The 15,543-nt window shown below is 47.7% G+C and overlaps 1 protein-coding gene across 2 annotated transcripts in view; it reads left to right on the top strand.

Annotated features, from left to right (window-relative positions):
- The window catches only part of PPP1R16B (protein phosphatase 1 regulatory subunit 16B), a 175,205-nt gene that overhangs the window by 146,097 nt on the left and 13,565 nt on the right, over positions 1–15,543 (top strand). For both annotated transcript variants that reach the window (XM_060230928.1, XM_060230929.1), the window contains exons 5-6: positions 1,144–1,247; positions 9,107–9,231. In XM_060230928.1, coding sequence (XP_060086911.1) covers positions 1,144–1,247; positions 9,107–9,231 — 229 coding nt within the window. The remainder of the gene's footprint in view (positions 1–1,143; positions 1,248–9,106; positions 9,232–15,543) is intronic.

The following is a 15,543-nucleotide window of genomic DNA, read 5'->3' as shown; positions in this document are numbered from 1 at the left end:
CACATCAAGCTTAATCTGTATCAGAATATTATTTTCACATTGAGTCTGTGTGTGGTTCAAAATGCATTAGGAGATTCCTAGCTATTTATTACAGGAACTGCCAATCTTGGGAGTCCTGGATGAAATTGTAACAGGAATGGATGGAGATGATCAAGAAAAATTGTTTGAAAGGAGACAGTGAAAGTGTATGAGGGGCATCCTTGTAATGGACAGAGAGTATGGAATTTTTCCAGGGATTTGTATTAGGAGTCAGGTTCTTTTTAGCAGTTGTCTTTTCATATCTCTTCTGGCTGGGGTAGGGGGAGATTCTGACAAAGAACACAGGTGCATGATGATTCCAACTCACACAGTGAGTTAATGCTAATAATGCTTAGCATTTATGTAATACTTTAAGTGATTCAAGTGCCTGTACTCCATTGACTGAGCAAAATTTCCATCTGTGGAAGGTGACTTTCTTGCTCCTCACTGCAGCCCCAGATCCCCTAGCCCATATTCCTAGGAGTCTCCCAAGAACAGCATTTTAGGGGGCATTTGGCCTCTAACAGAAAGACAGAGGTGAGAAAGTGGTGTTCCAAAGCAGAAATCCTTCCATTCACAGAAACGCTCCAGTGGGGCCAAGCCACTATTTCGTTGTAGTCCTTGTATCAGCCCTGGAAGGCTGGTCAGCATTATTATCCCTGTATTGCATATGGGTAGTTTAGAATGGGGAAAAGTGTCTTGTGTAAGGCCACCTGCAGAACTGGTGGGAGAACTGAGATTTAAACAGGAGATTTCTCAGATTGCCGATCATTCTCTTAACTACTCCACCACATCAGTTTTTGAGTGTACCAGGAAGTAGGATGCTCCCAATTGAGAAATGGATCCCTGGGGTGAAAGTGACATTTTCTGGGATTTGAACCTGGGAGCTTATACATGCCAAACAAATGTACAGCCACTGAGCCATGAACTTTCCCCTAACCCCAAACTAGTGAACCTAGATTGTTTTATGCTGCTTTGCTCCATTCATTTGGCACTTTGAAGACCTGGTCAAACATGTTTCCAATAAAGAGATGGTCATTTGAAGCAATGTTTGGGTCATCATGCATCCCCTCCAATGGGCCTGGAATGTGCATATAGCTCTCATGCCTGGCTTTCTCCTTGCAGTGGGGCAGACCTACTGGCTGTGAATGCAGATGGAAATATGCCATATGACCTCTGCGAAGATGAGCCAACTTTAGATGTCATTGAGACCTGCATGGCATACCAGGGTAAGGCTTGGTATGAAAACATGGTACTTCAGCTGTTGGTCCATGTCTTTTCTTGCATTTTCCTCCCTACGCTGTGGTACAACTTTATTTGTATTTGTTTACTTCATTTATAGTCCACTTTTCTCATTGAAACTCAAGGCAGATTACAGAATTAGAAAGCAATGCAGTAAAATGAATACAATCAATGTGACAAATAGTGCAATAAAACTGAATTACAAAACTAGAAACCAATAAAATAAAAGCAGTAGAATAAACCCAATAAAGGGGGAAACTGCCTAAAAATTTCAGGCACTATAACTACAGTCACATCCCTTTTATAAAAAAGAGCCCTCTTGGACAATTTTATTTGAACATTTCCCTTGTTACTACCACCTTGGTCCCTTTATAAAAATGCCCTCCTGAACTGCTCCATTCTATACATTTTACAGAGCAGCAAAAGCATGGATGCCCTCCTAAAACTACAATTCCGTTTGATATGAGTGAATGAGTTATCTGCTAGACAGAGCAATCCTGTGTTGTGCCTGTCCTGTGGCGGCTGGCCATGGTGCAGCTGTGGCACCACTAGTTGCCTCTCTGAGAGGATACTTACATGATGACCAAGTGGAAAAAAGGTGCCCCAACAGAGTTGCTGGGCACTGCTGTGACAGCATCTGTGGCAATCCTGCCACAGTGGTCCATTCTGGTGTTGTTGCGAGGTGGGGTGGTGTGATAGACAGGACAGGCAAGGCCAATGGGAGTTATGATTTGAGGAGGCTGAGCCAAGAGTTTGTCACTGGCAGAGGGTGGAGAGGAACAGGCCACAGGAGCCATGCTCCTCCTCTGCCACACACACTCCTTAAAGAGACCACCTCCTGTTAGCAACTCCAACCACATAACAGTGGGGAGGACGGTGTCACCCATTCGCCCCACAGGCCCCCCCATAGTGGTGCTTTGCACACAGGGCCCCAGATGGTGACAGTGAATAAGAACATAGATGTTTGGGTGCCCCTGCTGACTGCTGGCTGTAGCGTCCAGAAGGGCTCCCACAGCATTGAGTTGGCCACACCCTGTGCCAACTTGCATACCACCCCCACTGGAGGCATAGCTGGAGGAGTGGCAGGGGGCATAGGGGTGCTGGGAGCCCCCAAAGAGACTCAGACAGGTCCCCCACAGCCTTTTGATGCACTCTTGTCCCTCACCCACATCCCTCACTGTGGCAAAAAACTCCTCCAGGCACCTGGCAGCCATCGTTACAGATGCTTCCATCTATTGATGCCCCTTGGAAAAGGTTTCCCACCACCTGCGATGGTTCTCCAGCCATTTCTTCTCAATTGCTGCCCAGACAGAGGAAAGGGTGTGTGGGATTGTTTGTGCTGGATGCAGGCCCCATGCTCGATGACCTGGTAAGGGGCTAGAACCCCCTCCATCCTCCAGGTCACCGTCAGCCACAGCACCTTACCTATGGGCAGTTGCTTTGCCACTACCCCCCTGCCCCTTCTGCCGGGGCAGGGCTGCTGCCAACTGTTCTGTGGACCTTGTGATGCCCAGCAACCTGTTGCCATGCACATCCTTAGGGTCATGGCACATAGTTGGTCCACAACAGCAGCAGCAAACATCAGGGAATAAGGACTGAGGCACAGGGGGAGAACACAGCAGTTAGTTCACTGGAGTGCTTGGATGCCAGCCCCTCCAAGGCATCTCACCTCCCTCAGCCCACAGCCTGGGAGCCTTGGCTGCCTTGGTCCTCCTCCCTCTCACTCAACTTCATCTCTTCCTTGCTAGACATGTGGGGGTGAGGTCCTTGGTGAGAGGTCCTGGGGGAGGTGTCATAAGAGTACCCTGGCTGTGGAGATGGGGACATGATGATGGCGGAGTTACCCTCCTCCAAGGGGGCAGGGGTTGGTACCTGAATGCTCCTGCAATCTTGACCCTCCTCACTGACATTGGAGGCTGGGCCCAAGGCAGCATCCTCACCCTACAAGTCACCTGTGTGGTGGAAGGACATTGGCCAAGACAATGGGGGGTGGTTGCATACAGTGGGGGGTCAGGTAGTAACAGTGACCATGACACCACACATGACCTCAGTGCCATGGTCACCCACACCCACTGCCCACATGATGGTTTCTGCTCCTGGCAGACCTTCCTCCCCTGCTTGCCTGTTAAGAATACCTTTGGCCATGAGGGCACAGACTCTCTTCCAAGTGGGACCAAAGGAATTGTTCCAGCATTTTAGAGTGGACATCTCTGTCTTGACAGCATGCCCCAGGACAGAGGTCATTCCAGGGTTATGAACCAGAATGCACAGTGGCAGGAGGTGGCAGAGCTGCTCCTGGGGGTAGCAAGGGCAACACTGGCACACTCCACTAGCCTTCTCAGCCTCGGTCCAGTTTGGCTGGCGATGGCTGGCCCTGACATCAGATGTTGCAGTGGCCATGCCACCTACAGATGGGAATGTGGAGATAGGCTGCCCTACCATGGGAAGATGCTGATCCCCTTGCCCTGCCCCACCCTCCCATGCTCCCACCATGGCCATCACCCATCAGGAGGTGGCTGCAGGCAGTGTGCTGCTCACAAAGGAGGTAGCTTGCATCTGGGGGGGTGGGGAGATGCTAGCCACCTGGATGATTGTGGCTCTGGCTACCTGCCACCTTCATGTCTACTGTCCCTTTTCCCCACGCCAGACTAGCCGTAGGTGGGATGGTGCCCCCTTCTGTATTAGAGGTATTGCAGTCTTCAGCTAGCTGCTGCCTGCACAGCTTTCTAGATGCCATGCTGGCACACCTCCAGGAGAATGTGCACTTCCTCACCTAGGAAGGTGATGTTGCACCCATCAGGGCAGGGTTTGCATCATTCGGAGGCTACATCAACGTAGTGGGGGTTGTTGACTGCACCCACATAGCCCTTATCATCCCCCAGAAGGAGCCAAAGGTATACCATAATTGCCACTATTTCTATAGCCTGAAATCAGGCATCCTGTGACCACCAGGGCATCTTTATGGATGTTGTGGCCAAGTTCCTGGGCAGCATCCATGACACCCAGTTCTATGCTAAATCCAGCCTCAGTCACCTGTTGCCTGGCTGGCCAGAGGGCAATGGATGGCTCCTGGGTTAGTATGATGGGCAGGCATATAGCAGAGGACACCAAACCTGATGCCTCACATGCCATTCCCTCCAGGTGACAAGTGGTATCCTCTGCCATATTTGCTGATGCTGTATCTTGAAGATGACCTACCCAACTGCACAGCCTACATCCAAGCCCACTGACAAATACACATGGTGATTGAGCAGGCATTTGGCCAGTTGGAAGATGTGATTCCAGTGCCTCCACCAAACTGGGGGCTGCAGAACTATGCAGCGTCTGGTAGCAAAGCTTATTGCAGTTTGCACCATGCTCCAGAATATCACCAGGCTGAAATGCCTCCCACCTCTCCATGGTGGGGCCAATGTGGAGGGTCCATGGGCCAGTGTACGGGGCCTGGAGTTCTGTGAGGCAGGACACTGGGGCCATCTCGAGTGGAAGCATGTACAAGCATGCCATCTGATGGCAGAAGCAGTTGAGGGAACCTCTCCTCCCTTCAACCCATGTGGGGAATGACAGACCCACTGGTGGCCTGCCCGTGATGTCTGAAACCCCACCACAGTGCATGGGGGTGCCACCAGTCCTGTATGGGCTTTCCCCTCCAAATAAGGGTTGGACCCCCCGCTTCAGCACATGCCCCCATTAGTGTGTCACTGGAACTGACAGGGTGGTCTGCGTGCCAGAATGGACTAAACACAGCACCACCCCTGGGCACACCTGGCCAGGTACAGGGCTTGGTCAGATCTGTAGACACATGCCTGTGGGCTAACTGGCAGAGTCATGGTGGCCTCTGGCATCCAGAGGGGCCAGTGAGGTTGCTGCCATGGAGCTCCTGTTCATCTGGGACCCTTCTTCTTGGATGTGACCAAGAAGTGGCCATGCCCTGTCAACCGTTGTTTTTCACATTTTTAGGATCCACTGCAAAGGGGAGGGGGATGACAGTGACTACAGAGCTAGGAATTTCTACCAGGTGAGAGGATTAGGCCATGTGTCAGTTGCCCCTCAGGCTGGACAGCTGAGGTGTAACTTCTGCAAGGAAAGCATAGAGGAGGAGGTTTGTGTATGAGACCACACATTCATGCAGATAGATGACCAGTCTCTCCACAGTGTATCCCTACATCCACCCCATAACAGGATGAATACTCCTGATTCCATGGGCCCTCAGATGCTAGTGTATTTCTGGAACTCAGTGAGCAGCGGCAGCATTTACTGTCATGGTTGCTGTGCTGCTGGAGGGCCATCTGAAAGGGCAAGATGCATATAGTTCACAGCACCCATTACTAGTGCTGTGGGCGGCCAACATTGCTCAGTTGCCACTGTTGTTTGCCATTTGAGCCCTTTTTTGTATACCCAAATATTCTCCAGGATGGCTGGGATGCCAATGGCCTTGCTTACCTGTTGACATGCAGCTGTCCCTTGGAATCCCAGGGGAGGGCCTGGTGTACCTGTGTGGGCTGAAATCTGGGAGATGTCAGCCACAAAGTGTGAACTTTGCTTTCCCTGTGGTGTATTCCTCCCAGGTGCTTTCCCAGTTGTTGCTGTTTGTTGTGCCTGACACTAGGGTGCATGTGTGCTCACTCTATGTCTACTTAGCAGGGAGCTGTCAGACAGACAGCATTTTGCGCTGCATGCCCTCCCTCTGAATTCTGGAGCAACCTCCTGGATCCATTTGTAGGGTGGGAAGGTGTGATTGGGTCCTTAAGAAGGGCATGGCTGGAGCAGGGGAGTGTGCTGATTGGGTGTGCACTTAGTCGGTATCCTGAGTTGCTTGGGGTCCTGTGGCCATAGCCACAGCTGTGGTGTGGGGAAAAGTGAATTTGATGTTACTATGACTGTCAGTAGGCTATGATGCCATCTTTACTGGTGAAATGTTGTGCCTGCTTTGCGGAGGGGGGCATTCTCATCCTGAAACACCTTGGAAGCTGCCTAACTGCCACCACACCCCTGGAATGCCCACATCTGTGCTGGCAGTAGGGTTTGTGCTGTTCCCTCAACAGCATGCAGCTGTGGTGCTGCAGTCAATAGGACTCAGTAGTGCCACTAGTGCCCTGCATCAGTATAAACTACTCTTATGCTGGCATAACTCTGAGTCACGCTGGTGTAGGGATCAATTGGGTCCCTATTCCAATTGCCCCTCTCCTTTTTAGGATTGCTCTGTTAACCCATCAACAGTCCATACACTGGTCGTGCCTTGGGATTTTGGAAACTAAACCTGATCCTAAATTTCATCATTGCATACCAATTTTTAATTCAGTTTTGAAACTGAGCAAGGGAAGCATAGATGACCCGTGCAAAATGCATGTTTTTCACATTTGCAGTCAAGTTTAGGTCTAAAACCTGTCAGGTGCACCTGTCAGCTGAGACAATTCCTTTATGAGTTTTAGTGTTGCAAATACTTCATCAGTTTATTATTGCTGTTGTCACCATCATTATCATTAATTTATTAGAAAAACGACAGCTGTTGAGCTGGGAGGTAGCAAGGTTCCTCTCCCCCCCACTCCACATTCTGTCTAGGATAAGAGGAGGACCATGTCTGCTGAGCTGGACTCTTGGAAGGATGGTAGGATAAAAATGCAGTAGAAATAGTAGAATAGTAATTTAAACTACTTCTGTTAAGCTCCTTCCCCTTTGTCTGCTGTGGCAGGGAAAGGCTACATGCTGCAGAATTTTTTTATTTTTATTTTTGGTGGGGGGCAGGGTTCCTGTCCCTTCCTCATTTAGATGACTATCCTGAACAGGCAAGGGAAAAACAGAGCAGGACCTGGTGTACTTGGCCTAGACCAGAAGGAATTCCACTGAGCAGCTGCATTCTTTCTGCCATTCTTCCTTCACCAAATGGAAAGGGCCCCAAAGCAGAGAGGAAGAGTTCATGAATTTTATCTCCTCCATCACATGACACATGAACACATATGAAGCCGCTTTATATTGAATCAGACCCTTGGTCCATCAAGGTCAGACTGGTAGCAGTTCTCCAGGGTCTCAGGCAGAGGTCTTTCACATCACCTGTTACCTGATCTTTTTAAATTGAGATGCTGAGGATTGAACCTGAAATTTCTGCATGCCAAGCAGATGAACTTCTCCCCCCCAAAAAAAATACTGTATGCTCAGACTGGCAGCAGCTCTCCAGGGTCTAAGGCAGAGGTAAGCCTCCAGCATGATCAGGTAATAGAAAGAACTGGCTTTTATATATGATACCATGCATTTAATTTGAAAATAGTTTTATCCTTGATATAAAAGGTTTTTACCACCTTTGTGGAATGAAGAAGAATATGTAATGCAAGAATGAAACTTTCATTTAGGTCACAGGTATAACATTTAATACATAACTTGGAGTGGCAGTTTTCTCATATTTGAGAATGGAGCACATCAGTTATCAAAAGAAACAGACGTTTGCATTAGAATAGTTTGTGCAAGGACAGTGGATGATCATCATAGAAAATAATTTATAAAGAGCAGCAGAAGTGACTTTCCTCTTAACATGACAATGTGCTCACCCTGACCTAGCACTAATAGTTTGATGACTATGCCAAACATTATGAGGAAAAGGAAAAGTGGATGAGTTTTGTTTGGCAGAGAGGAGCCAGTGAATTTATATCCTAATAGCAATCACTTCCCTTAGAGCAGGGGTGGCCAAACTTGCTTAATGTGAGAGCCACATAGAATAAACATCAGATGTTTGAGAGCCATGAGGCAGGAATATCAGATGTGAGAGCTGCAAGATAGGAAGGAAGATAAGCAGGCAAATAGATGGAGGCGAGGGAGGAGGGAGTCCCTGGAGTGCACAGTCCAAGAGTTGTGCCATATCTTGACTCATTTGAAACTTTCACTAAATCAGATTTTTGGTCTATCTATCCAAGTTTTTCCTGCATTAACTGGTGGAACCGTAAAAGTCTGTGACAGAAATCTTCCCTAGTTATGCTGAAAGCCTTCTAACTGGAGATGCTGGGAATTGATCCTGATCCCATCTGTCTGCATGCAAAGCCTATTTTCTACCATTGAGATATGTTTTCTTGTCTTTATGGCAGCAGAGCTAGTTGCCCCAGTGGAAGGTCATTTTGGGGTTTCCCAGGAGTTGTGTGAAATACTATAGAAATCCAGAAGCCCAGAGGTTATGGCAAGACAGGAGGAAAGAATGAATGCACCATGAGCAACTATTGCTCTCTGGTATTAACCTCAACTTGCTGAAAACCTATAATCCATACACATCCCAGAACTCCAAAAATTACCTTTTGAAAACAGTTTTAAACACAATGACCTTAGTCCAAAGCTCTGCAGGGCTTTAATAGAGCTTTGGGCAAATGAGGTCCACCCTACTTCCTTTAATATTAGGGTGGGCTCCACACATTCTTTCCCATTGCTGAGGTGAATGGAGGGACCCTGATTGTTGCAGAGCTATCCGTGCCCCGAATGCTCCATGTATGCTGGAGCTCCTTATTCAAAGTTTAACAGATGCAATCTAGCAGAGTTGGTGATACTCAGCCATTTCCATTTCCACCCAGTTGTTTGTTTTAAATAACAAGTACTTGGGGGAAGACACATTTGAAGCACAGAAACAGCAGGGGGAGACAACAGATGGTGCTCCAGATTGTTCCTCAAGTGGTTTTCCATCCAGGGGCAGATTTTCTTAATAAAAAGGTGGTGTCTTACACATTTGCCCATAGTTCATCATTGGCTTGTAATATGTATATCCAATCAAATACATTTTCTATGAAACAGCCTGTGGTCAGGTGACGTTTCTGGTGTTTCATCTGCAGGGTGTTCTCTTCTCAATCATCTTGTTTTCTGCTCTTCTTTGCTGCAGGAATCACCCAGGAGAAAATCAATGAGATGCGGGCTGCTCCAGAGCAGGCAATGATCAACGATATCACAGAGCTGATAGCAACAGGGCAAGATTTGAACGCAACTGATGAACAAGGTGCTACACTGGTGAGAAAGATTCTCATGGCATTTCTACACCTCATGTCATTGGAATGCAATTTGACCTGTAAATCCTCAAGATTTTTTTCCTCTCTGTGACATGAAATAGGCAACCACTTTTTTAAGATGGTAGAATGTTTCCCAGCAGGTGCACTCACATTTCTGTCGTCCCACTGTGCACTTTGGTATGGGGTTGAAAGAGGAAAAAAAAAATCTGCCAAATATATTTCCCAGAAGTGAAAAGTAGGATGATTACTAGACTCTACAAGTAATGGTCTTTTTTTCAAAATAGGTTGAAAAGTAGCCGCTACAAGCATTAGGCTTTCTTTCAAAGTAGGGATGTGTGCCTATAGATTCAGATCTACCAGAGTGTTCCTTAAGATGTAACCTTTTCTGACCGCAGAGCGCAAGTTTTTAGCCTTCCTTCTCTGGCTCCTGCACAAATGCTCCTTTTGGTTATAGGGTACCCCAAGGAGTAGCATTTGGGGCTGCATGGGAGTGGGGAGGCTAGAAACTTCAGCTCCACCAAAGGAAGCCCTCCTGTCCACATAAAATACTCGAGTGCATTTAAGCCAGAAACTTTTTTTCTTGTTTTCATAAGTTGCAGGTGTGAACTTTTTTGTTCTTTCCATTTCATTGACAGTGTTCCTGCTTTGCCTATTTCTTGTGTGGGATTTTTATATCCTCTGTTCACCAGAATAATTAATTAATTATTAAATTTGACTTTTAAGGTGCCGTCCCCTGAAAACAGGGCTCAGGGCAGCATACAACAGTGATAAATTTACAGATCTTACAAAAGAAAATATCCCCCCACCAAATTAAATAATACATAAAAATACGATTTACAGCAGCCTAAGTCGGACTGATGGTGATAGTTCCTGGAAATAGCATTGCCTTGTAGAGGAGGGGAGCAGGGAAAGAAAGGAATACCAGACTAAATAGAGGACCATCTCTGTCCTCAACCAAGTGCCTGGTGGAACATCCCTGCCTTACATACCCTGTGGAATGGCAACAAGTCCTGCAAGGCATGGATAGTATTCAGCAGAGTGTTCCACTAGGTAGGGTAGCTGGATGCCTCTTGGGCTGGGGACCACCAGGAAGTTTTTATTACCTGAGCATAAAGCTTTTCTGGGGGTATACTGGGAGAGGTGGTCCTGAAAGTACATGGGCCGCATGCTGTTAAGGGCTTTAAAAGTTAACACCAGAACCTTGAACCTGATTTGGTATCCCACTGGAAGCTAATGCAGCTCACGCAGCACAGGTTGACTATATGCCATACAGGGGGTCCCAGTAAAGACCCACATGGCTGCATTTTGGATCAGTTGACATATCTTGGTCAGCCTCAAGGGCAGCCCTACACAGAGCGAGTTACAGTAGTCTAGCCTGGAGGCATAAATTTAACTGGAGAAATATAACACTGGAAGTTAAAATAATGTGAATGGTAGGGCTTTAAAATTTGGTAATAGCCCTACTGCAGTCCTCCAATTCGGGGTGGGGGGAAATTGTGTCTCCTGCCCAAGTATGGTATTTGGAAATGGCCATGAAATAATTTTGTGGCTATATCCATAACCCAGCATCCTCCATCAGGTATTGATAAACAGGCACACTTGAGCACTCATCTTGATGGCTAGTGGCAAGCCAGGAACTGATGATTTGATGAGACTATCAGATATACCCAAACAAATTCTGATGTGTGTGTTTGGTGTGATCACACTGTTTTCTTAACATGTTGGGAAGCACAGTGCCAGTTGTTAACCTCCATCTGAACTGTTTGCCACAACAAATTATTTTAAGCATTTTATCATTTATACCATTGCACTGTTCCTACCATTAAGTAATATTCTTGGTGCCAGGGCTTAATACCATTAATCATCCCAAACTTTTTTTTTAAAATGACAGTATACCTTCCCAGCAGAAGTAAACGGAGAGAAAAGTGTGTTGTCACATAGTGCAAAGAAAAATCGTTTAGTTTAGTTGAGACTTATTAGACTTTTTAGATATTTCTCTGTGCCTTCAGAGTCTTCTTCTAATGGTTATAAATCTGCTTCCTCCCTTCTTTACTGATGTCAGCAGAAGTATATTTCTGTAATTTTTCCCAGTTGGAGCTAGTTTGCTATTAAGCCAACACCAGAAATATTGCCTAATTGTACAAAAAGCATTACCAAGTAAAACTGTAATAACTGAAAGCGTAACAACCTGGCCTTGTAGAACAGGGAGCCACATGTGGCTCCATCACACATATTGTGTGGTTCTCAAAGCCCCCACTTGTCCCATCAGCCCACTTGGAGAAGGCTTTTTTCTCTTTAAATCACCAAGGTGGTGGTTTGGAGAACGCATTTAAAGTTGCTTTCTTTCCATCTCTCCCTCCCCATCTATTTGCCTTCCTGCCTGTCTGCCTGCCCTCAAAAACATCTGACAATCTTCTTCATGGTCTCTGTGCTTCACACTCATGGGATAGAGCATCTGCGCCGATCCCCGAATTAGTACCTAAAATGCCCAGGATTTTTTGCACTTGGCCCCCCAGTGAGCATGCGCAGGAGCCCCAGCATGCATGCTTATCAGAGCCAGCGGGAGGATCCCGCCAGTTCCTTCTTGACCACCATGTTGAAAAGATCTTTCTTCAGTGCTCCGGTCGGTACTTACCATTTTTTCTGTTTTCCTTCTTCTTGCCCATCTATTTTTTCATTTTTCCATCCTTCTTGTTATATTAAAAAAAAGAGAGAGAGACTTTTAGTTGGACTTCGCCCTTCAGGGCAATTTTCTCCCCTCCCTTGTCGTGTTCCCACTTCCTATGGAAAAACGTTGGGGGTTCTTCAAGCACTGCCTGAAGTGTGGAAATAAGATCGCTCCCCCGGATGGTCACTCCCTCTGCTTGTTGTGCTTGGGTGAGGGTCACTGTGATGACTCGTGCCCACATTGCTCGAAATTTTCCAAGCAAACAAGGAAAAATTGTTCAGCCAGGCTATCAACGACTTTAGTCGAATCGGCTCTTCGACCGTCTAAAATGACATTGGGCCCTTCGACATCAATGGGTGATGCAACTCAGTCCACAGCCTCGGCCTCGATGGATCCGTCGTCTCAAGCGAGATCGATCTGTGAAGCGACCCTCTGAAGGGTTAGTGGAGTCTACTCCGATGAAGAAGCATCAGGACGACTCGGGGGCCCGATCATCCCTCCCAAAGAAGCATAAATCGAAGGACAAGCGCAAGAAGCAGGACAGACTTTCCCGCACTCCTTCTTCTAGGGATGCATCTACAGATTCGGCATTGGCGCAAACCGCTCCACTGTGGAAAATCCTTGCATCACCCAGCTGCCGGAGAAGTCAATCGTTGTGGGGCAGGCTTGGGTCACAACTGACCCACCTTTCAGGGTCGGAGCAGGAGATCGACTTCACCCAGCAAACTCTTTCCTCTCGGTCGGGTTTGCGTCAGCGGAGCAACAGCAGTTCGGTGTCGGAGATTGAGGTTTCAGCGCCGACCGAACCCCTAGCACCACTTCGTCCCAGCACGGGACATCTTCGGAGTAGAGAGGCTGAGTCGAGTGCTTCGCTTCACAGGTTCTTGCATCATTCTCTGATCTGTCGCACACCTTCGGCATCGATAGTGATTCCCCGAGATGTAAGGAGAAGTCTGGGGACCCACAGGTTCACCCGTCGGTATCGATTCGCCCACCCGAGCGTGCTTTGACCCTGCTGCTATTAGAACACTCTGAGATGAGAGAGAAGTCTTCGACGTCGGATTCCGAGGTCGCTATCGATGATCCAGACAAGGCGCAGGCTGAACCTTCTCCGGACTCTCACATCGCAGAGGATCTCCCGATAACCCCTTGGAGGATCACAAGTCGTATGGGGATCTGGTGAAGCGTATGGCACAATCTCTCTCACTCTCTGTTGTGCAGCTGCAGCCGGTCATGGATGATACTGTGTTTGATATCATGCTGTGGGACACATCAACAGCTGTAGCTCTTCCAGTGACCCAAAACATTTTGCAAGCAGTGAAGGAGCCATGGACAAAGCCGGCATCCACACCAATCTCCTCGCAATGTTTAGACCACATGTATCGTGTCCAAGAGGCTGGTGCTGAGTTTCTCTTCAATCACTCCAACCCTAATTCTGTGGTGGTCTCTTTGTCTTCAAAATCTCGCAAGACTCACTCCTCCCCTCCTGATAAAGAGGGTAAAAAGATCGATAATGCTGGCAGACGTTTTTACTCGGCAGGGGCCTTGGGAGTAAAAATTCCTAATTATGCTGCCTGTACGGCACGTTACCAGTATTCGATTTGGGAACAACTCACACCTTTACTGTCCTCTATGAGTGAAGATAAGCGGTCTTTGATGAAGAAGCTGCAAAGGGAGGGATTTGCTGTTGCTAAACAACAGTTAACTGCATCAAAACACATGGTAGACGTCTCTGCTAAGACTCTAATGTCTGCCATTTCCTTACGCCGTCACTCCTGGTTGTGCTCGACAGCCCTTCAGCCTGACACCAGGGCTTATGTGGAAGACCTTCCCTTTGAGGGTGAAGGTCTCTTTAGTTCTACTACTGATAGTGTTTTACAGGAAATGGACAAAAGTATTAAAACCTCATGAGACCTTGGCATTCCTACTTCTTTTCGGGCTGGAAAGTCTAAGCAGTGGCATAAGCTCTGGCCCAAGAGGCCTTATCAGAAATTTTCCCCTGACTGATCTTGGAGACCTCGCTCATCGCAGACTGAGAGCAGATCCCCTTATCGGGGGAATAATAAGTCCAAGTTTGCTTCAGCTTCTACTGCTGCCAACAAATCCAAGGGATCCTGTCCTCCGAAGCAGGGTCTTTGACTTTTCTGCCTTACACACCACTGCCCCTACTTCTTCCACCCGCCTCCGTCACCACTTACCTGCATGGGAGTCCATCTCCACAGACAAATGGGTTCTCTCCATTATAACAGAGGGTTACAAGATAGACTTTGTTCAGGTTCCAACTCAGTCAGTTTTTGTCATCACTCCTCCTTCCCCCCTTTGTTAGAGGAAGTGAACAATCTCTTGCAGAAACAAGCAGTAGAACCAGTCCCCCCAACAGCCAGGAGCTCCCTCCCATCTCCCTGTAACGATGGTTACGATCACCATGGATGCGTCCGTATGGGGATGGGGTGCTCACATGGATACTCTGTGTGGGGGGTCCATGGCTGCCACAGCTGACTCTTTGCCATATAAACTATCTGGAACTGTTGGCAATTCATTTCGCTCTTCAGTCCTTCCGCCCCTTAGTAGCTGTGCTGATGGACAACAATACAGCCCTTTGTTATGTCAACAGACAGGGTGGGACAGTCTCCCGAAAACTCTGTGCTCTAGTGATGGAGCTGTGGTTGGAATGTTTGGATCAGGGCATCTATGTGAAGGCCTCCCCTCTCCCAGGGGTACTCAATCTCCAGACAGATTCCTTGAGCAGAGGAGCCGCATCTCCGCACGAATGGGAGATACGGTGGCGTTTCCTTCAACCAGTGTTACAGCTTTGGGGGTATCCTCAGATTGATGTTTTCGCCAAAGCCCTGAATCATAAGTGTCCCTTGTTTTGCACCAGGGGAGGGATGGATCTGGCTTCCTTGGGGGACGGTCTACTGTTCCCATGGAAGGGTTTCTTTCTTTACCTGTTCCCACCTCTTCCGCTGCTGACGAGAGTAGTCAACAAGATAAAGAGGGAGGAACCGAGGTGCATACTAATCACACCGTGGTGGCCTCGGCAAAACTGGTTTCCAGTTTTGCTCCACTTAGCGCAGGGAACTTTCCATCATTTTCCGGCGGACCCGGACTTTCTTTCGGCCCAGGAAGGGCAAGTATTTCACCACAATGTACCTCCCCTAAAGTTGACAGTGTGGTTCATCGATCCGGTGAATTTTCGAGTAGGGTCCATCACGTTTTCCTTAATAGTAGGAAGTTGTCTACTCGTATGTCCTGACAGGAAGTGGGGAAGATTTGTCCGGTTTTTGGCTGATACTACAATCTCACCCAATGGGTGGGTTTACCTGTGATTTTTGATTTTCTTTTGTCTCTGATTGATGCTGGCCTTTCCTTTTCTTTGGTGAAAGTTTACTTATCAGCTATATCAGCTCAACATGATTCGGTTGAGGGGCATTCGGTGTTTGCTCATTCGTGTTCGAAGCAATTCCTGAAGGGACTGGTCAGGTTGCATCCTCCGACTAGATCACCCCCACAGTTGTGGGATTTGCCATTAGTTTTGGATAGGTTGACCAGGCGCCCTTTTGAACCGATGGCAACCTGTTCCCTACAGCTCCTATCCTGGAAGACTGCATTTCTGGTGGCAATCACGTCAGCATGCCAGGTGGG

This window comes from Heteronotia binoei, chromosome 2 (assembly GCF_032191835.1).
Source record: "Heteronotia binoei isolate CCM8104 ecotype False Entrance Well chromosome 2, APGP_CSIRO_Hbin_v1, whole genome shotgun sequence".
NCBI lineage: Eukaryota > Metazoa > Chordata > Lepidosauria > Squamata > Gekkonidae > Heteronotia > Heteronotia binoei.
The sequence above is the reverse complement of the archived record's forward strand: the minus strand, read 5'-3'. Positions and strand labels throughout refer to the sequence as shown.